At 51.4% G+C, this 21,362-nt stretch overlaps 1 protein-coding gene across 2 annotated transcripts; it reads right to left on the reverse strand.

The window, feature by feature from the left end:
- Positions 1-392: 392 nt before the first annotated feature.
- On the reverse strand, positions 393-18,217 carry CACNG5 (calcium voltage-gated channel auxiliary subunit gamma 5). 2 transcript variants are annotated; one of them, XM_071451231.1, is made up of 7 exons: positions 18,083-18,217; positions 13,315-13,618; positions 4,759-5,026; positions 4,127-4,213; positions 3,110-3,250; positions 2,357-2,502; positions 393-1,975 (listed from the first exon to the last, which is right to left on the reverse strand). In XM_071451231.1, exons 3-7 carry the CDS (start codon positions 4,964-4,966, stop codon positions 1,718-1,720), a joined length of 840 nt encoding a protein of 279 aa, XP_071307332.1. In that variant the 5' UTR covers positions 4,967-5,026; positions 13,315-13,618; positions 18,083-18,217; the 3' UTR covers positions 393-1,717. The 2 variants fall into 2 exon arrangements, with proteins under 2 accessions (XP_071307332.1, XP_071307333.1); XM_071451232.1 differs by having other exon boundaries at positions 13,315-13,613; positions 18,083-18,169.
- Between the last annotated feature and the right edge of the window lie 3,145 nt (positions 18,218-21,362).

Here is a 21,362-nt window from a genome sequence, read left to right on the forward strand (position 1 = left end):
CCTGTCACGTAGCTCTTAAAAACTGGGGCTCAGTGAGAGCACAAAAATGCTCAGGGGTCATACAGAAACTGAGGGTGAATAGAACTGTGTCTACAGAAAGATGCCCTGATTTTAAAGCTTTGCAAATTAGGAATCTACCCAGATATACACTAAATATGCATTACTTGCTTCTCTGGAGGAAGTGGAGAGGAGTAATCCTGTTCCAGAGCTGGCTGGATACACTTCTGCAGTGATGTCCTGTGGAATGGGTGTTGTAATGGATGCAAACAGTGGTGCTGCACCCTGCTTTGGAGGAGTTTATAAATAATAAATATTTAATAGCAAATAATAAATAATAATATTAAATAATAACAACCAAGAGGTCGAACATTCATTACGCAGTGTGCTACAAATGAGGTTAAAACTGCATATATTCTATTTCTTTTAATTAACAGTAACACAAAACAAGCTCAAATATACCAAGAATCCCCAGACTGGCTTTTTTTCTGCAGAATGGAAATTTTCAGAAAGGTTTAAAATAACAAGAACAGAAATAAAGTTGGGCAAAGCTCTTTCTCCTACAAGGTGACAAGCTGGGGCTTGCATGAGGGATCACGGCCTTTTCCTTCCCTGCCCTTTGTTTTCCCTCAGTGGCAGTGGTGTTTTTCCCTGGCAGCTGGCTAAGGCCAAAATGCCAAAGCATCATATGAAATTTTCAAACTTAAAACCTCAAAATAAATACACACACACAAAAAAAAAAAAAAAAAAAAAAGCAAAAATACCATTTTCTTGCCAAAATGTAAAATAAGCCAACTATTTTGCTGCAGTGGATTTGTACCAACGATCTCAGCTACATCGCTTTACACCAGTTTGGGGTCTTGCCTTTCACTGAAATAACTTCTTTCCTCTAAATCCTGCACCTGATGTTTCCCATGGGAAAGGTTTAGGTTGTTTTCCACTCAATGCTGCACTAGAATTCTCCCATTTATGCTTCAGGCCTCCTTTCTATAGGATGGCAGAGGAAATTTGGGTGCTGGAGCCATCCCTCCAGCCCAGCATCCCAGACTGCCTCCAGTCTAACATGGGATATTTAAGCAACAGTTTCCAAGTGGCCGTGGAGGAACAACAAGCTGCTGGTGTCCATGGAAGGATGTCATGGAAGGATGGCTATTTCCCATTCCAGCCTGCCTGGAGGTGATATCCAGCAGTGAGAGATACCAACCAATAAGTGTTCAGTCAAGACAAAATTTATATTTTTCTAATGCTGGTTTTTTGGAAAGTTACACAAATCTTTTATGCCTGCTGGCATTCGGGCCAGTAAATATAGAATTCAATGATACAGTTGAATGCACAAACTTTATCAGCCTACCTACCTACCTACACCAAAAAATACACCTTTTTTTCCCTTAGTTCTACTCTATTTTCTTTTTCCTGCTCTTGAGTCCAGCCCTGGATTTATCCCCCAGGCAGAACTGCTGTTTGCTCAGCAGGATGAGCTGAGAGAGGAGGACTTTGGAGAGATTCTTAGTTATGCAGGGAGGAATAAAACAACCCCAAAAAAAAACAAAGAAAGGGAAACATCCCAATTCTCTAGGTTACACTATTGGTTATATAACCAATCTCTCTGGTTATATTTACGCTCCTATAAATAGAGAATTGGCCAGAAAAGAGCGGCCTAAAAAAATGACAAACGGAGCCGGGGCGCGGCGCCTGCCGGAGGGGCGCGGGGCCGGGGGGCTCAGCACGGGGACGAGGACATCTGGTCATAGTCAGGGCACTTGAGCAGGGCTGGGTAGTTGCTGTTCATCTGCAGGGACGCCTCGCTGGAGATGTCCGAGGGGCTGCGGCCCCGCGCCCACGCGTCGGGGTGCAGGAACTGCCCCGAGTAGTCGGAGCAGTTGCTCAGGCGGGGCCGGTAGAAGCCGGGGTGGGGTCTGTAGAGGTCCTCGGCCGTGTAGCGCTTCATGAACAGGTACACGGACATCACCCCGGCGCTCTGCGGGACAGACAGACGGCCTGAGAACCTCCCCGCCCCCGGTGCACGGCCACCCGCGGGGGACAACACAGAAATCGCCTGCTTTGGGCTGTGCTGATGCTCAAAAGTGCATCAAAAGGTGACGAGTGCCGTCACCTCCCTGCCCATGGATCTGTGCAGCGAATAATGCAGCACAGCCACATCTCTGCTCTTCGTGCCTGGCACCAAACTGTGACCAAACGCCCCACCAGTGCTCCAGGTTGGGTTTGTCCCCCTACATGTCCCCTTCACCCCTCTTCCCTCCCAGCCCTCCCTTAAACCCTGTCTGAGCCCTCTTTTTGCCAACAGCCCCAGTCTGCCCACCCCTGGGAATGGAATACACTTCAAACAGGGTGCGGGTACCTCTGTGAGAAGGAATGAGATGGCAGAGAAGGCAAAGGACCACCCATATTTGTAATTGAAGAACGACTCCGAGTCCTTGGTCCTGTTGAGCATCTCATCATTAATGCTGGATATGTAGAGGACCAGCCCCACCACCAGTGACAGACCTGGGGAAGGACAGTGGGAAATGCTTCAGGGATGAAGCTGCTGAAGAAGCACCTTCCTGAAGGCCTGGCTTTGGGGGAAAGTAAAAAAACTTGGGAGTGTGCTTGTAATAACTGGGGAAAGGAGCTGCGCTCCTGCTGCTCCAACCCAGGGAACTCCTCTCATTCCAGTCAAACATTCCCTGTTCAGGGAAACATGTGAGCACTGGGAGGAGAGATCTGGCTCCAGTAGGAGCTGCTTCAAAGCTCAGCTGTCACAGCTATTTGTATAGCACTTGCACAACACCATGAATAAAATATTCACTTTTCTCATGTAGACACAGCCCAACTGAGCAGTTTGAAGTTTCAGATCTCTTCTGCGACTGATGTTTCACAAGAAGCATCCTCTCCCCCAGCACCTGCTCCTGCATGGGTTGGGCAGCCTTTCCCCACATTTCCACAAAGCTCTGCATCCATCCCACAAGGTCTGATCAGGCTGTGGGACTGAACTGGGAGCGATGAGTCCGACAAGGAGCCACCAGGGCAGGTTAGGAGAGCTCCAGCAGCTACCAAATCCAATGTGCTCCCTGCTCAAGGGCTGTCAGGAGAAAGCCTGGCTTGCAGATCTCACCTGAGAGGATGAAGAATATCCCTGAGACGAAGGCGAGGATGGTCCTGTGGGGCCGGATGTGGCCGATGTTGCTCAGGATGAAGCCGATGAACATGAAGAAGAGGCTGACCAGAGGGAAGGGGGTGGCAGAGCGGATCATCTCTGACGAGAGAGGAGCAGAGGGAAGTGGGAACAGGTTAATATTCCCTAAATAGTGTGAGTTATGTGCTTGGCTGTGTGAGAGGGTTCCAACCCTCCTGCTCAGACCATGTTGTGTCTGAGTTTCTCTCCTTGCTAATGAGCTGAGTAAAACATGGAATCACAGAATGGTTTGGGTTGGAAGGGACCATATGTTCCAACTGTCTGCCATGGCAGGAACACCTTCCACTATCCCAGGTAGCTCCAGGCTCCATCCAACCTGGCCTTGAACATTTTCAGGAATGCAGCATCCACAGACTGTCTGGGCAACCTATGCCAGTGTCCCACCTCCATGGTGGTGACTCTGCTGATGTTTGCATTTCTGAGGGTTCCTGTGTGAAATGTTGCATAGGAAACCACCAGAACCTGCATTTTTCTCTAGCTTCACTGCATAAGTGTTTTCAAAACACTTCTATTTATTAATTCAGAAATGACTGCAGAATTCATCATGAGAGCTGTGACACTCCATCCTCAATTCATCCTGCTATATAATGTGTAAAATTGCAAGGGAATAAATACAGCTGTAAATTATGGAGAGGAGACTAGAAAGCCAAACACTTTGATAATCATTAGTGCTGAATAGCCAGTGACAGGAAATTGTACATCTTAGAGCCTCCGTGGCCATCCTGCCATTAGAAAGGGATGTCCCCAAAAGCTTATGAGAACTCTGGGCAATTCCCATAGTAAAAAACATAGTTGCATCATTGTATGGCAGCACTGTCAAGGAACTCAGAGCTTCTTTGGCAAGGACACAAAGGAGATTTCTTGGGAAGGGTCCCTAGTGCTTGGGACTCAGTGATTTGCCGGATGTAAAGGGTGGAACCCCACCAAATCACTTACTCAGGACGTTGATTGTGGATTCAGAGGTCAGCTGGATGTTCATGGGCATGACGTATTCGATGGTGAAGCACCGGCCACGCTCCTCACCTATGGGAGATGTGAACAAAAACATGAACTCTGGAGCCAGGGGGTTTAAAATCATCCCAGGGGCCGTATCAGAGCTCCTCACTTCTCCCCTGACTTTTCCTAAGCAGCTGAAACTTTGTGACATTTCAGGTTGGTCACTTTGAGATTCCCATTCCCTTGGGTTCTATTCAGCTCTGTCCCTGCAGCCAAGTTGCTTCATCAAACTTGGCACAGGTGGAGGGAACGGTCCAGCTGACCTGAATCTGAATTTTGCAGGGATGAAATGGAAAGTTTTTAGCTGCTGCCCAAGGCATCATGGCTGCAACTCTGGAACAGGGCAGGGGGTCTGGCAGGCAGCAGCAAACTCACCTAAGCCTGTGTGCAAAGGCAGATTTATCCTCTGGGCTCTTACAGTCAGGCATGAAGAGATGACATTGTTTACCAAAGGTTGTGCCTGAGTTTGGAAGCAGCGATGGACAGAGCCTCTAAAAATCCCATTTTTCTTGGCCCTTTGCTGCCAGGTGACACTGACACACAACAAACCAAGGGGATGTTTTTGACCCTACCTGCCAGAAAGCAGACCCTCCAGAGCCCTGAGTGCAGTGAGAGCTTGATCTCAGCCGTCTGGTTTTGGGGCTGGACGATGCCCTCCTCCAGGTAGAGCCAGTAGTCGGTGCTGACGGAGATGCCCAGGAGGCCGAGGCCGCAGACGGCGAACACTGAGCTGAGCAGGGTCAGCGCCTTCCTGCTGCAGGCGCTCATCGCCAACAGCATCGGCAGCACCGCGGGATGGGACGGGAGGAGCGCCCAGCACGGAGCCCCCAAAGCTCTGCCCTGGATTGAGAGGAGCCGTCAGAAGAATCACTGACACAGCCAGAGCTTGAACCAAACCCCAGCACACTGCTGCTCCATGCCAGGCTGGGATGGGGAATGGCACGGCATGGACGGGATGGGGAATGGCACAGAATGGATGGGATGGGGAATGGCACAGCATGGACTGGATGGGGAATGGCACAGAATGGATGGGATGGGGAATGGCACAGAATGGACTGGATGGGGAATGGCACAGCATGGATGGGATGGGGAATGGCACAGAATGGACTGGATGGGGAATGGCACAGCATGGATGGGATGGGGAATGGCACAGCATGGACGGGATAGGGAATGGCACAGCATGGACTGGATGGGGAATGGCACAGCATGGATGGGATGGGGAATGGCACAGAATGGACAGGATGGGGAATAGCACGGCATGGACGGGATGGGGAATGGCACAGCATGGACGGGATAGGGAATGGCACAGCATGGACTGGATGGGGAATGGCACAGCATGGACTGGATGGGTAATGGCACAGCATGGACTGGATGGGGAATGGCACGGAAGGGATGGGATGGGGAATGGCACGGCATGGATGGGATGGGGAATGGCACGGCATGGATGGGATGGGGAATAGCACAGCATGGATGGGATGGGGAATGGCACAGAATGGACTGGATGGGGAATGATACGGCATGGATAGGATGGGGAATGGCACAGAATAGATTGGATGGGGAATGGCACAGCACGGCCAGGATGGGGAATGGCACAGCATGGATGGGATGGGGAATGGCATGGCATGGATGGGATGGGGAATGGCACGGCACAGACGGGATGGGGAATGGCACACTGTCCTGGATTGCCAAGCAAATTGTATTCTATTTGCCATCTGGATGGCAGCTGTCTTCTGTTAAGTGAGCAGTTTTTCCTTATCTCTTCTGCAACCACTCCTCCCTCTGGGGGGACATCTCCTGCCTCCCCAGACAGCAATATCTGCTGATAACAGCTACTGAATGTCACTGCATGGCTGATAAGAACTGCAGCATCCCACTGGGAGATGTGAGCCCAGAGGGAGGAGCCAAGCATTCCTACCTGGATATAATCTGGAGATTCTGGAGCACCAGCCAAGCATTCCTGCCTGGATATAATCTGGAGATTCTGGAGCACCAGCCAAGCATTCCTACCTGGATATAATCTGGAGATTCTGGAACACCAGCCAAGCATTCCTGCCTGGATATAATCTGGAGATTCTGGAACACCAGCCAAGCATTCCTGCCTGGATATAATCTGGGGTTCTGGAACACCAGCACAGCTTCTCCACTGGATTTCCCAGAGGAACAGCAGCTGCCCCTTCCACTGGATCTTCAGAGGAAGAGACTGCACACTTCTCCAGGATCCCTGCTCCAGCAGAACCAGCCCTGGCACTGCAGGAGGGCTGCAGCCACAATTCCAATGGTTCTGCTGCCAACACCCTGACCCACAGGGTGTCAGGCTGTGTTCTGACTCTGTCAGTGCTGTCTTGGTTTACTGCATTGTTCATTTTATCTTTTTATTTTCCTCCCTAGTAAAGAACTGTTATTCCTGCTCCCATATTTTTGCCTGAGAGCCCCTTAATTTAAAATTCATAGCAATTTGGAGGGAGGGTTTTACATTTTCCATTTCAGGGGAGGCTCCTGCCTTCCTTAGCAGACACCTGTCTTTCCAAACTAAGACACACAGTATGGACAGGAATGGGAGCAGCTCCTTCCTTGGCTCCTGTTGGATTTGCTGCAGGTGAATTCCTGCTGCTCCAGACAGAGCTGGCACTGATCCCCCCAAGGATGGAGGCAGCATCTTATCTGATCTCCCTGCAGAGCCTTATCAAGAGCTGCCAGTCCCTGGCACAGGAGCTGCTGAGGATCACTGACACCACGATCAAGGATTAACAAAGCTGCTCTTAACTGCTGGACCAAGCCCAGCCCTGAGCAGCTCCCACCACCATCCCTCTCCCCTCCAACACTGCCACTTTTCTACTTCCATGGTAGATCCACCAATCAGGAGATCATGCTAATTTTGCAAAAGCCGTGCTACATTTATGACATCATCAAACAACTTGAAGCAGAGTGGCATGACACAATAATCTGGTTTTTTGTTGTTGTACTGCTCTTGCCAGAGCTGCCACTACCCTCCCTTGTCCAAACCCACCTTGTGCTTTGGAGGGAGGCAGGGAAATGAGGACAGAGAACTGCAGACAGGCCCTTGGAAAACCTTAAAGGAAAAGCTTCTCTCATGCCCATGTCATTTATGTATAGCATATTTTTAAATTATTATTATTTTATTGCACATTTGCTACTTTGGGCAAATTAGCAGTTCCTATGGTGCCCTGCAGACTGATAAAATAGCACCAGAAATCAGAGTTCTTGGTGCAGTGGAGAAAAAGTGAAATTGGTATGGGGGGAAGGGTGGAGGGGAACCCACAGCAACAGAAGATTAAAAGAAAAAGAGCAAAAAGGAAAAAGATCCATGTGAGAGATGGTCTTGTGTGGAGTAGCAAGGAGGCAGATAGTGCCACTGATTGCTGCTGTAAAGGCAGAATGAATCACAGATAAGTGCCAGGTCATGTATATTCCAAGGCACATTCTGCTGCTATTCAGCACTGCAAGCAGTAAGGAAAAGATATCTAAATCCAGCTAGACAACAAAAGCTACTGACTTTCTAAGCAGGCTGCATCTTCCTAGGACTCCCTTTAGAGCTGCACTGGTTTTGTTTCACACCCTCAGGAGTGGCTCCATCACTCCTGTGCCCCCTTGGTGAGCAGACTCCCTGGGAGAGAAGTCCTGTTGCTGTTATCACTGCAGTAAGGGTGGTGGGTTTAGTGATTAAATCAGGAGACACAAATCCTGCCTGGACCAGGAGCTGACAACTCTCTGTTCCAACACGGTCAAACAGACTGGAGGAGGGTGTTTATTCTTCTAGTGCCTCAGATGCAAATAGATTAATTCTCCATTGCTTACACAGATTCTCAGAGATGCCAAAAGTCCTCACAGCTTGTACTTTTACACCTGAGAGCCTCCAAGGATAATGTTGTGCCATAATTCCCTCATGGTGAAAGCGAGTAGGTGATGCTGAGAGAGGTTTTTTGCTCCTCCAGTGCTCTGGGGAGCTCTGAGCTCTTGCAGTGCTCATCCCCAGCACTTCTGTCTCACAAATCCACAGCACCAGCTCCCCACACCCATCCTGGGTTGTGTTTGCAGCAGATTCATTTAGATTAACATGGAGGAAACTTGTAGTTACTGTGGAGTCCAAAGAAAGGCATTTACTGAACAGATGCAAGATCCAAGGTCTGCCTGCCCCTCCAGCTCACTGCTCTGGGCAGCAAGAAGAGAGAAAAGCAGGGAATGCTGCTGGAAGGGTATCAAATTCTTGAGTGAAAGGCAGAGAAGGAGAGAGAGTCTTTAATTATCAGATCTGACCTCGAGTCCAAAGCAGGCAAGTACATCTTGGTAGGAAGCAGATGTACTCTCACCCTCGAGCGCTGCAACAGCTTTGACAATTCCCTTCCATATGAAATTAAAGATTTGGCTCTTCCTACGTTCACACTGAGCCTCTTCCCAGAAGGTTCCAACCGACAGGAAGGGGATTGCTGTCTCCAGACAGCCCAAGAAAGTGCTCCAGCTCACACTCCTGCAAGCTTTCCCTCCACCTTTGGCTTTGCTAACCAGCCTCATTTTCAATGTTATTTAATGCTTCCCTCAGCTCAAGGAAAGTAAGATGTGTTCCCAGGAGAAATACCTCCCTGCTAGGGGAGCAAGGAGCCAAGTGCTGAGAGTATGCTCAGACCCTTTTCTCCCTGAAGAATTAGGAGACAGCAGCCAGAGAAGAAATTGGTGGCTGTGGGGCAGAGAAGCACATCAGCCCTGCAGCTCCCATTTCCCAGGGAAGATGCCACTTCCCATCTCTATGGATCCCATTGGATTCAGAATCAAACAGCCAAAACACAGATCCTCCTGCTCATCCATTCTTCTCCCTAGCTCAGCCAGAGCCATATTTTCTAGTTGCTGCCTCAAAATGAACAGCATTTACTACAGGGTGTCTCATCCCTCTTGGCATTTTGGTGCCAAAATGGTAGAAAGAGCTGGGATCTATTCTTGGCTCATGTATCATCAACAACCATCCTCCCTGCACATTTTAGTTAATAACGAGCCAAAAATCATAGTGGGGAGTATGTGAAGGTCCGGATAAAGACACTTAGAGGGGAATAATGAAGTATTTCCTGTGATTTGCTGTCCACCAATATCAGGCACTGGAAAATAGACCCATTTGGGCTCATTTCTGTTGATGTGATGTGAGCAGCAGGGACAGGGGTCAGGCATCAAAGCTGCACCTCTCAATTGCCTCATTCCTTTCCCTCTCACACTTCAATTTCCATGAGATCATGGGTGTGCTAGAGACTGGTGCCTATTTCTATCTTGCTGGAACATAGAATCCAAGCTGATTTGATGGGGAACAGGGATAGGTGTTGGGGAAGATGAAACAGGAAAGCCTTATCAATATGATTGTCTGGCAAAAGATTTTGAGAATATGGAAACTATAAGCAGATTGAAATGAAAGCAAGCTTTGAGATCCCTCAGTTACTGATCAACTGGAAAACAATGGTGTGGCCAGCTGAAGGGAATCCCCTTTTGATGAAACAACACCCTCTGCTTGCAGACAGGCCCAAGGGTCAGAGCAGACCCTACAGCTTGGCAGAAGGGGCCCAAAGAGGAGCTTTTAGGGTTTAAAATGTAACACAGTATGCTAATGGAATGATTCTTATAGGCTGTATGTAAATGCTGTAGGATTTGTATCTTGTACTAGATTGGTTAGTGAGAATTGGAATATTCAACACAGAAGAAGATTGATTGTATTGTAACAGGAACCTCGCTCTCTTATGCTTTTGCTCTCTTACCCTCCCATCCTCTCTGCCCCTCTCTTCTCTCAGTCCTGCTCTGAGCTGTGCCTGGCAGCTCCCAGCAGGGCCCTTTGCAATGAACCCCAAGTTCCATGTCCTGGCTGCAGAGATCTCTCGTGTCCGTCTGTCCCGCCCGTCCCAGCCCCGACGCTCCTGCAGGCAGGGATGGTGCAGAGCCTCTGCCTGAAACAAACCTGCCCCAGGTCCAGCCCCTGGAGGACTCACAGGGCTCCCAAGGGAAAGGTTTTTCAGGGACAAGAACAGGAGCTGGCCTGATCATCAGGAAGGATTTAGTCCACAGTGACCTTTATCAATTGTGTTATGCTTCCTATGGCTGTTTGGTTTCCAACAGGAGCTGGATTTTAAATTAAATCAGGAGAGCCCCAACGATTTCCAGGAACTGGAACCTCAGAACTGCTCCTGCTCCTTTGCTCACACTGTGCATTCTGGTAGTAGTCCAGGGAATAATAAAGGCAGTCTGCAATGTAATCTGCAGTCTTCATAATGAATTTCTCCTTGCCTTGGAGCAACAGTTGCTGATGGAAACAGCACATGGCTCTTGCTGGGCCTGAATCCTTTGGGGAATGAAATGAGCACTGGAGAAATGAGCACTTTGTTTCTAATGCAGCTCACCCAGATTTGGAGTAAATCCTTACTTGCTGCTCCACAGTCACAGAAAGGAAATATCCTGGGCAGATTTCTGAGCCCACATCTGTGGCCTAATGCCAAGCACAAGCCACTGCTCTGGGCTATGTGGGTGGGCTGAGAAAAATGAATATAGCACAGGTCAGCTGCCTGAACAGGATGGGTCACATCAATAAATCACTGCTCTGGGTCACCAGAAAACAGCAGCTCCCTCCTGCCCTGGGTAGAGGCAGAAGGAGCAGGGCCAAGCCATTGATTTTTATGTGACATCATTTCCAATTTCCTGACATTTGGGAGGAAGGGAAGCACTGCCAAGGTTATCAGAGCAGACAGGAGGGAAGGGTTTGTTTGTGGAGGGTTTGTTTGAGGTGGCCTGTGGCTGTGAATGCCTGGTCCATGCTGCAAACCAAGAGCCAAGGGAAACCAGAGATTCAGCCATGGATCTGGAGCAGTGGGAGAGGCTGAACAGGACATAAAGGAGAAGGAATGAAGCCAGTGAAAGGGGAGTAGGAAACCCTCTGAGTGAGCAATGGATGTACAAAGAACATCAGGGACCTGGGTAGGAGGAATCAAATGCTGGAGAGCACGAGCTGTGATGGAGCTGAACTGAAAGGACCAGATCCCACTAAGCTGCAACAAGAAATTGGGCTGGCTAAAAATAAAGGGCCTTCGAGCAGTGTGATCCCTTCCTCAGGACACAATGCAGGCCATGGATGTGAGAACAAAAAATAGGTCAAGGAGAGCAGCTCTTTCAGAGCAAAACTTCTCAGAGCTGGCAGGGCTTAGGCAGGCAGGACCGTGCCCAGGCCACCACTGCACTGTCACTCTCCTTCAGACAGCACAGCTCACCCTGGCTCCCTCAGAGCAAAGCCAGAAAAGGCTGATTTGGTCATTAATAACCCTGGTGAAACAGAATGATCCCACCGAGCTCATGGAGCACCCAAAGGGTGCAAATTCTTCAGTCCCAAAAGAGGGTGTGCAGGATGCAGCCTGAGGGCAGCTGAACTGGGGCTCTTTGGGTTGGCAGGGAAGGTTGGACCAGTGTGAGGGGCACATGGGGAGCTGATTTTAACCACAGCTGAGGAGAGGAAGAGGAGGAGATGGTGAGGGCAGCGCCCACGGCTCCATCTGGGATCGCAGGAGAAGCAAATCCACAAACCTGACCTGGAAAACTGGGCAGCTGGGAAAGATAGCTCTGGTTTTGGAATTACTTCTTGGGAAGAAGCAGTCCCTCCTGAAGCTTGGAAAAGGTGTGCTGCAGGCAGGAGAGGAGCACAGGGCTGCTCTGGTTCCACAGAATAGCTGAAGAGAGCAGAGATGGCTGCAGAGAAAAGCAGCATCTCCTGTTTTCATTGAAAAGGGAATTTCCAAAGAGGACATGGGTTGGAGCTGGTCCACAGTGTTCCAGGTGCCCTGTCCTAGGCTGCTGGCACCCACCAACTCCCCTGGCACACGGGGAGACTGAAATACCTCAGGCAGCTTTAAGAGCTGCATTAGTGTCACACAGAAATGTCAGCTCGGTTTCGGAGACAGAAAATACGTATTGGAAAAATTCAGTGCAGAAATAAATCTTTTTGATGTGGAGGAGGTTTAGCCTGATATTAAGAAATAAAACAGCCCATCTCATGGCAGTTTGAACAAGGGCTTGTAACTGTGACTATGAGCAAACAAACTTCAAAAGGATCAATACTGGGCTTGAAAGCCTCCCCTCAGCTGGGAGCAGCAGCCGGCGCTGCCATTACCGACACACGGACACGGCAGCGCTGGATCAATGGGCACACAGGCTCTCCAGGGAAGCTTTAAAAATAAATAAATGAATAAAAAGAAGGCTGGTTATGAGTTATTTAATCCCAGATTGAGCCACAGCAATAACAAACCTATTAATTTTGTGCTTGTCATCACACACCAGGAGCACCTGATAAATAATCAGTAAGAAACCACATGTGAGCTCACACACTGCAAGGCTCACCACTAACTGATTTTGGTAATGAGATTACTTGGGATTTTCTCTCTTAAACTTGACTTACATAATTTTTCTGAGAAGTTCGCTTTTCCTTAGCACTTCCTGTGCTTCATTTCTTGCCAGAGTTATTTTTTACAGTTTGGTGAAAAAAAATCCTGCCATGGCAGTGCAAGAGCGATGGAAATGCTGCATAGAAAGCACCATAACTTGAAATGCTGCATAGAAAGCACCATAACTTGAAATGCTGTATAGAAAGCACCATAACTTGAATCTGCAAGGCTGACCCACTTCCCTCTCCCTCTTTATCTCACACCAGCCTTTTTGCTGTGGACTGCTCAAAACCTGCCCTTTTGCCTGGGTCAGGTTTGCAGAGGTTGTTGCTGATAACTCAGCCCACCTCAGCTCCAAATACAAAAAGATCAAATGATATTCCCAAGGTCAAAGGAGAAGTTACTGAGATTTATTTTCCACCCCAGCCCTCAAAGCAGACCAATTCCCAAACTGGCCATCTCTGCCAGGCTGCTGCACTCGCTGGAGTGATGGCACTGCTCCAGCTCTTTCACACTAATGGCTTGGGATGAACCCAGCAGCTTCCAGCAAATAAAATCATCCACCAAGCAGCCCCATGGTCCTGGTTCACAGCCTGTGTGTGTACAGCCAGCCTCATTCACATGGTCCTTCTGGATGCAGAGATATCCCCCACAAAACTTTTATAGAAGCCATGCCACCCACGTGTCTCCCTTTCCCTGGGTGTTTCAGGCTCTTACCTCTGCTAACCCAGCTGAAGCGATGCTTTGGCAGGAGGAGAGCCTGTGATGGGGCTGAAGGTGGGAAGAGCAGCTCTGGCAGATCAGCTGCAGGGATGAGGGTCCTCACTGAGGGCTTCAGCTGCTGGATGGTGTGGGAGGAGCTGGGAGTGGGATGGCTCTGGAATCAGGCAGGAGCTGAAGGGAGGGCACAGGCTCAGCTCTCCCCCTCTGACTGACCCACAGGAGGCTTGCAGGGTGCTGGGACACAGGGGCAGGCAGATGGCAGGCAGGTCTCTGCATCCACGTGCTGGCAGCTCCTGCCCTGGGGTGTTGTAGAAAAGCATTACACAAAGTGCAAAAATTGCATAAAGTGCATTTCTTGAGAGGAAAACGGAGATAAAGCTCTGAGCTTGCAATATTGCCCACACACCCAGGTCCAGCTCTCCAGGTCTAACCTAAATATATCTGTTCAGAGTTTACATCCCTAACAATAGCTGAGCCCTGCCCTTTGCAGAGCTCTTCCCAAAGCCCTCTCTCCCTACCAAATCTGACACAGAATTCTCCTACCCACAGTGTGTCAGAATGCTCACAGTCAGGGCCCTGAGCCCAACTGCTGGTTTCAATACCCTACAAAAAGCTACAAAAGCACAGTGAAAGAGGGAAATAGCTAATGCTGCAAAGCAGAGCAGCTGGGGACTGTGCTAGAGGAGCTGCAGGACCTCACTGCCATGGGGGCTGTGCTGCCCATTAACCTCTGCCTGGGGTGCCTGGGGCCTGCATTCAGATCCCAAAGGCACAAACTGCAGCACCCCAACGATCCAGTGACCCTGCTCAGGCTGCAGCACCGTGCTGCCCTCGGCACAGGGACAGACCCAGGCATGAGGGAGAGCCCCTGGCTCAGCCCTGCACATCCACTCACTCCAGCACCAACCTGGGCTGCTCTGGGGGCTGTTAAAGCTTTAACAGCTGGCCCTTTTCCCCTTCCAAGTATCATTTGAGTTGGCACAAAGTCCTGTAAGAGCCTTCTAGATTAAAAAGGGGAGAATAATCCTCTTCCTTGCAGCTTTTCAAGGTTTCTGTGTCCTTCCAGCAGCAAGGCAGGTAACGACTGAAGCACTCAAGCACCTCTTCTGTAAGATATTGATGTTGTTTTGAACTGAAGTGGGCGTGAGCAGAGCCCCCAAACTCAGGGTAAGCACTTCAAGGGCCGTCCATGAAATGTCTCTGGGCTATAAACACTCACACTGTGCAAGGTCTAAGAAAAGCCCCAGGTGCAGCCTGAGCTCAGGAGCTGAGGCTGCTCAGCAGAGAGGGGACAACACCCCCAATTCTTTCCCCCTTAATGATCACTGCATGACAGCTTGAGCTAAATTAAGCTTGCTGGGAGGCAAAAATAGCATCAAGAGCTAATTAAAGCTCCTGCACTCCCTGTGTTGGTGGGTACCTGAGCTGGGGAGGCAGGAAGCCACAGCTCTTCCCCCACTCCCGCTCTTCTCACCAGTGCTGGAGGGGTTTCATGAGCATTTGCAGAGAGATAAATGAGAGGAAGGCAGAAATGCCTGGGGCCCTGGGCTCTCTGAGGGCTGCAGAGAGTGGCACACGGGGCAGGCAGCACGTGCTGCAGGGACCTGCATCCCTCAGCGTGGTTAAAGATGATGGATGGAGGGAGGGAGCAGTGCCTCGTTAGCCAGGAGACTGCAATCCCTCTTCCCTGCTTGGAAACCAGCTCTGCTGCAAAGCCTCTGAGCACTGAAATGATGGCACAAAGTGCACAAGGGCTGTGTCAGCCACACCTCTGACAAACGACTTCATAACCCAGTGGCTGCCACTGAACCCAGTGACCAAGGCCAGCAGCTGCTCCAGCTGTTTTGCCCCAGCATTTTGGGACACAGCTCCTTGGAGGCTGTTGGTGATGTCTTCATGCACAGCTCCCCAGGTCTGACACTGAGCAGCCACTAAAATTTGGTCCCATTTTCACATGGGAAAGGTCTTTGCTTTATGCAGCTTGTGGGGTTTCATAATTAATAATATTAATGTACATAACAAGTATTTATACATCACTGGAGGTACTAAACTTTCTACCACCCAGATTTTAGCAACATTTGTTGCCAGTTCCAGCATTTAACAGGGCAGACAGGGCAGGAACAGCCATGCAGGAGGTGGAGCAGCCTGAGAACAGGCACGGGGTGCTCAGGAGGCCATGGGCTCACCTGTCCTGCTCAGCACAGGGAAGTGCAGCCACATCCTGGCAAATTCTGTGGGAACAGGCAGGGAATGGGCTTGGTCTCACTCCTCTCCATCTCCTCCCAGGTGAGACCTGGCCTGGCTGTGTGTGCCAGGTCTCTGCCTGTGCTCCTCTCCTGTTCCCTGTGTACCCACCCAGCAGCCCCTCTCCTGCCACCCGCACCTGACCTGATATTCCCAGCCAGAGCTGCTGCAGGGAAAAGGAACCTCTGTCCTCCCCATTCTGTGTCTCCTGGGAAGGAGCCAGGGCCACCAGGCAGGTCCTGCCCTGGCAGACCTGAGCCTCTGCTCCCTGCGGATGGGGATGCACCAGGAAGCACTGATGGGTGGGGAAATGAGTTATCCACAAGTTGTCCTGGGTCAGTGGATGCAGCTGCTGTGCTGCCCCAATAATGCCCTCAGTGCAGCCTTGACACAGCTCTAACAAGGTTTTTCACTGATAAGCAATAGCTCTCTCATTAATAAAAAACCCTGTAATTCCTGTCTTCCTAAAAGACCACACACAAACTCCACTCATCTGTGAAAACCCATTTTCTGAGCCTGATGAAGGCATGTGTGTTGTCCTTGCACAAATTCCATTTTGCCAGTAAATACTTTACTACAAATATCAGAAGTTGTGACTAAACAGCTTTAAAAATCATTGTGCCTTTGACACCAAACCATCTTTCTAGAACACACCTAGAACCCAAACTGTCCTTAATTTCAGTGAGATTAAGATCCCCACATAACCAGATGATGGGCTCTAGGTCAAAAGTTATTTTTAAACTGCCATGTTAAACCCAGGGGTGTAAAACCAGGGGTTTAAGTCTTCCCAGCTGATTTAGGAACAGCTCCTGGTGCTCACTCCAGCCTCACACAGCTCACTGATACCACTGAAATCTCTGCAGGCTTGTGCATTATTTCTCTTTTGTACTTTATATTCCCTCCCCTCTCCATAAATAAAGCTGAAGCTGCAAAAGCTGTGCTATGGATGCTGCCAGGTGGAAATTCATTCAGCTCAATGAATATATTCAACAGCTACAAGAATACAGCAAGGAATCAGAGAAGCCCCCAGGCAGGGGCATTTCTGTCACCTGGGGCAGCCCGGGGCAGGGTGTGATGGCCCAGGAGGGGCTGCTGAGCGCCAGTCTCCTGCCCTGGGGCTTTTCAGGTGGGTCCTGACACGACAGACTGAGATGTGCTGCTCAAACGGCGGCAGAGGAGCCCCAGAGAGGAGCCCAGACACGAGGCACTTGTGAAGCCAAAGGGCAGCAGTGATGGAGAAACGGGAATGCTCCTCCAGCAAAGCTGCCAGCCTGGGTCAGCACTCACTGCTGCTGCAGGAAACTCAGCAGAAATTCTCTTCTACAGCTGAAATGGTCTTTAGCAGGGCTCTGGCTGAAGCTGTGCTGTCTTCAGGGAATGCAGCACCCTTGCTGCCCTTTCCAAAGGCTCACCTGTACCGCGCAGGCACCCGACGAGGACTCCTCTCCCCCAGGGGGGTTTGGGGATACGGGGACACAGCGGTGACAGCGGTGACAGCGGTGCTGAGGTCCCTGGGCACCCCTGAGGAGCTCCTGCAGCTCCGTGCCTGGCAGCCCCAGCCCTGAAAGCTGCACAGAGCATCCCGTGCCAGGGGCTGGGGAAGTTCCACCAACATCCGGCGATTTACCAGGAGCCAAGGCCGTGTCTGACAGAGCCTCCCTGCTCACCGCGGCGGCTGAGGCACCACATCTCACATCTCACATCATCTCACATCATCTCACATCTCACATCATCTCACCACCTTCCCCTGGCTGTGGATAAGGGGCTCGTGGAGTGAGGACAGGCGCCAGGTCCCCGCTCGCTCCGTGTTCTTATGGTAACACCGGATCCGACCCAGCCTCTCCCCTCACCCCCGGCACTTCCTTCACTCCGCTTAAGAACCAGGTCAGGTTTTTCTCAGATATCCTCGCTCAATTCTCACTCCCCTCTCCAAGGGTTTTGCTACACTGCAAAACATTCACAGCCCGTCTTCCCGCAGATTTCCCATTCCCTGGGAAAAGCACGCATCCGTTCCTGAGCAGAACGTTCCGAGCTCGCCCTGAGCACGGGGATGCTCTCAGCACCCCCCGAGACACGGCCCCTGCCTGAGCAGCCTGCGGGGGAAGCCCAGGGATGAGGATTTCGGGGATTTTCCGCCTTCCTCGTGCTCAGGTCCCTCCGTGGGGAATCCGGAGGAGCCAAACGCCGCCACCCGAGCGGTGCCAGCCCCGGGCAGGGCACACGGGCACCTCCGGGGCTCGCTGGGATGCGGCGGATGCTGCCCGGGGCGGTGCCCGCGCCGCTCCCGGCCGGGTCCCGCTCCATGGGGAATACGGAAAGCCCAGGGATAGTGCCCTGAGCCCTGCGGCTCCGCACCTGGTCCCTCTTCCCTCGCCTTTAAACTTTCAGCGCTTTACATCCCATTCGGAGCCCCCTCGAAGCCATCCCAGGACCGTTCCCCTCCCCGCTCCGGGGCAGCCGGGCCCGGGCACGGAGGGAGCCCCAGCCTTGCCCTCCCCACGGCGGTCCCGGCACTCACCGGCCCCGGGGATGCTCCGCTCGCTCCGCTCCGCGCCGGGAGAGCCCGGGGAGGAGAGGGCATCACATGGCGCCGCCGGGGCCAGCCCACCTCTCCCTCCCCTCCGTGCCCCCGTCCCCTCCCTCCCTCCTTCCCTTTCTCCATCCTCCCCTTCTTCCCTCCCCCTCCCCTCCCCTCCCTCCTTCTCCATCCACCCCTTCTTCCTCTCTACCCTCACCCCCCTCTCGCTTCCCTCTATCCCTCCATTCCTACCTCTCCTTTCACCCTTTCCCTGTATTTCCCCACTTTCTCTCTATTCCCCGCTTTTTTCCTCCTTTCCCTTCTCCCGCTCCCGCCCCTGAGCTGTGAGCGGGAGCAGGGGTGGGAGCCAGCCCTGCCCCTGCCCCTCGGTGCCTCCTCCCTTCCCTGCACCCACACCTGCACAAACTCTGCTCCAAGCGCTCCTTTGGGCCCGGGGAAGGGGCAGCGGCGTGAAATGCACAGCTCGGGACACAGCAGGGCTGGAGGGCAGCGAGCCCGGTGTGCTGAGGAGAGCCAGCTTGGCAGGGCTGGGACACAGGCAGGACAGAGCCAGGGCTAAAGGAGAGAGGGACACAGGGGCAGGTGCCGTGTGCTCTGGAAACCCCTGCCAGACTGGGTGATTCAGCCAAAACACAGCGACAATGGGAGGCAGAGCCAAGAAGAAGGAGGCAGCTCCGTGGAGGTGTCCAGCAATGGGACACTTCCTTGGATGGAGCAGGGAGGACAAGAAAAGGGTCACCCACCATGCAGGAACTCGTGCTGCAGATGGTGCCAGCCCAGGAAGCTCATGGAGCCCATGCCAGCACCTGGAGCTCGGGGCTCTATGGAAATTTCTGCAGGGACAGCTCATTCTCTGCAGGGGCTTTGCTCACACACCACAGTCCCCAGCTCCCTGGCTAAAACGTGCTGCATCTTTGCTGAGGCGTCCCCAGTTAGCAAAACAGGAGTGCTCGAAATAGAAAAACCCAAAATAAAGTGAGCTCTGAGATGCGCAGGAGGTGTTGTTGGGTGGCTTGTTTGAAATCAATGGAGCCCTGTGCTCAGGCTTGGTGAGCTCTGCTTGATTTGAGAAGCTGATGCAGATGTGAAGGTTTGGATTTCTTCAACCAGAACATGCTAGAGCCCAAAACAGGCAAGTTCCAGATCCAGACTGGTACAAAACTGCCTCCCAGTAAGAGCTTTCTGGTTATTTATACTTACAAAACTCATGCCATAACTTATTATATAAGTTCTTTCACACAAAGTTGCAGCAATACTTAAATTATAGTGAATTCAGCATGTTTTCCTGGGCTCTTATTCCCATTTGAGGAATAATTTAAAGCAGCAAATCCCTTGGGGGTTTGACAGTAAGGACAAAGCAGGGGTTTGGTCAGCAGAATGGATTCTGCACTGGAAAAGGCATCCAGAGGGGCAATGCCCTCTGGGGATCCCAGGAGAAGGAGGCTTCCCTGGGATGGAGATCATGAGCAGGGAATTGCCAATAAAATCACAAATCTACAGGAGGCTTGTTAGAACTGGATGTTCCCCATGTGCTATCAGGGTAGATGATTTTATCACAGTAATTGGCTGCTCATCGTTCTTCTTTTCTCTATATTGTTAAAAAGAAACCCAAACAAAGCAGACCTTCATTTTTCTTGACAGACAACCTGCTCTGCTGCTGCCTGGGCTCTGGGCAGGATCATTGGAGTGCAGCACAAATAAAGCTGCAGCTCACACAGTGACATAATTAACCACACAGTGTGAGAGGCCCCCAGCAGCCATGCATATAATCAATTAGAAATACACATTTTGAGCTTCAGTTTCTTCCCCTCCCCTTTGTTTCCATGCAGATGCACTGAAACCCTTGGGTGGATTTGCTGCTGCTGCCGCCTGTCCCACACAGCAGCCCCTGCCCAAAGCACTGCACAATCACCAGGAGCATTTCCCACAGGCCAGGATCAGAGAGAGCACCAGGGATGCCTCCCAAAACCCCCAGCAGCACAGCTCAGCCCTCCCACCTCATCAGCAGCTCTCCAGAATTCCTCCCCATGCCATGAACTTCCCTGATGATGGGAAAAACCAGTGAAGTGCAAAATCCTTCTCTTGGATGGAAGCTTGGCATGGCTGTCCCAGACAGGACAATCAGCACTTTGCATCTTCTCAGCATCCCCCCAGGCCTTGGGGCAGGACTTTGGCAAGTCCTGCAATAGCTGGGTTCAGTTAATTCTTTCACATAACAGCAGCTGGCAGCATCATTTTCCTTCCTCACTTTTCACTGCTCATTCTAGGCTATTTCCTCCTGTGGATCCTCCTCCACAGCCACACGTGGGCCAAGTGAAGCTGGGTGGGACCTTGCCCAGGTCAGGATGTCCCCCAGCTGTGCCAGACTCTGCAGGGCTGGGCTCTGTCCCAGCCCCTGGCACTGCAGCTGCCTTTTGTAGCACCCTTTAATCAGCGTGGAAGCTTGAAGCTCCATGGACACCTCAGCAGCAGCTTTTAGGATGCACCCAAGGTCAAACCTTATTACTGAGGAGGGATTTGAGCTTCATTAGTGGCTCAGAACAGAAGTGATTTGTTCCAGCAGCTCTCCCTGGGCTGGCAGCAGTGCTCTGGGAGTGGTGGGCACGTCTCATTTCAGCTACAAGGGTTTGATGCTGACAGGTGACATCTGCAGGGATGCTTTTTCCTGGTCTTTTCCCTTTCAATAGAAGCTGCCTTGAAGGCACTCAGGTTATTATGAAATAAAAGGTCTGGTCCTGTCAGCCTGGGCCACCAGCTGCTATGAAACCTCAGCTTTGCCTCCCCTCCTGCTCCCTCGGATTTGCTCTGTGCTGAATTATTTGGACAGCAAATCCACCCAGCAAAGGGCAGCCACCCCTGAGCCCACCCATGGCTCTGATCTGGTGTCAGACAACAGCCACTGAGCAATCTAACCTGCAGACCAGGCTGGGAGAGGCATTTTGGGCACAGGGAGAGGAGCTCAGCCTCAGCCAGGGGTTTCAGCGTTTGCCCAAGCAGAGAGGGGAGTGAGCAGGTGAATGCACCAAGCTGGGATGCTGGAGCTGCTGTGCCTTGTGTGGGAGGTGAGGGATGCTCTGTGCCAGCTGCTCAGCTCTTGCTGTTTTTGTCATTTCGTGGGCAGCAGGGCTGGGGGAGGCTCAGGGGGGCACTGGATGGGCAGAGATGCAGCAGCCCCAGCACCACACCCAGGGAAACCCAAGGGCAGCTCCCAGGGGCTGGGAACCACTTCCTAAAGGAGACTTTAGAGATTTTTGTTTCT

Source organism: Agelaius tricolor, unplaced genomic scaffold, assembly GCF_023055355.1.
Source record: "Agelaius tricolor isolate 1412-34295 unplaced genomic scaffold, bAgeTri1.0.p SCAF_32, whole genome shotgun sequence".
In the NCBI taxonomy this organism is placed as follows: domain Eukaryota; kingdom Metazoa; phylum Chordata; class Aves; order Passeriformes; family Icteridae; genus Agelaius; species Agelaius tricolor.

What these genes read in the sequence shown, in the direction of transcription:
- CACNG5 (XM_071451231.1), bottom strand. Translation starts at nt 4,966, where the DNA reads ATGCTGTTGGCGATGAGCGCCTGCAGCAGGAAGGCGCTGACCCTGCTC. An exon ending in GAGGGTCTGCTTTCTGGCAG is followed by an intron (nt 4,214 to 4,758) that starts GTAGGGTCAAAA and finishes CATCTCCCATAG; the next exon opens with GTGAGGAGCGTGGCCGGTGC. An exon ending in TCTCATTCCTTCTCACAGAG is followed by an intron (nt 1,976 to 2,356) that starts GTACCCGCACCC and finishes TCTGTCCCGCAG; the next exon opens with AGCGCCGGGGTGATGTCCGT.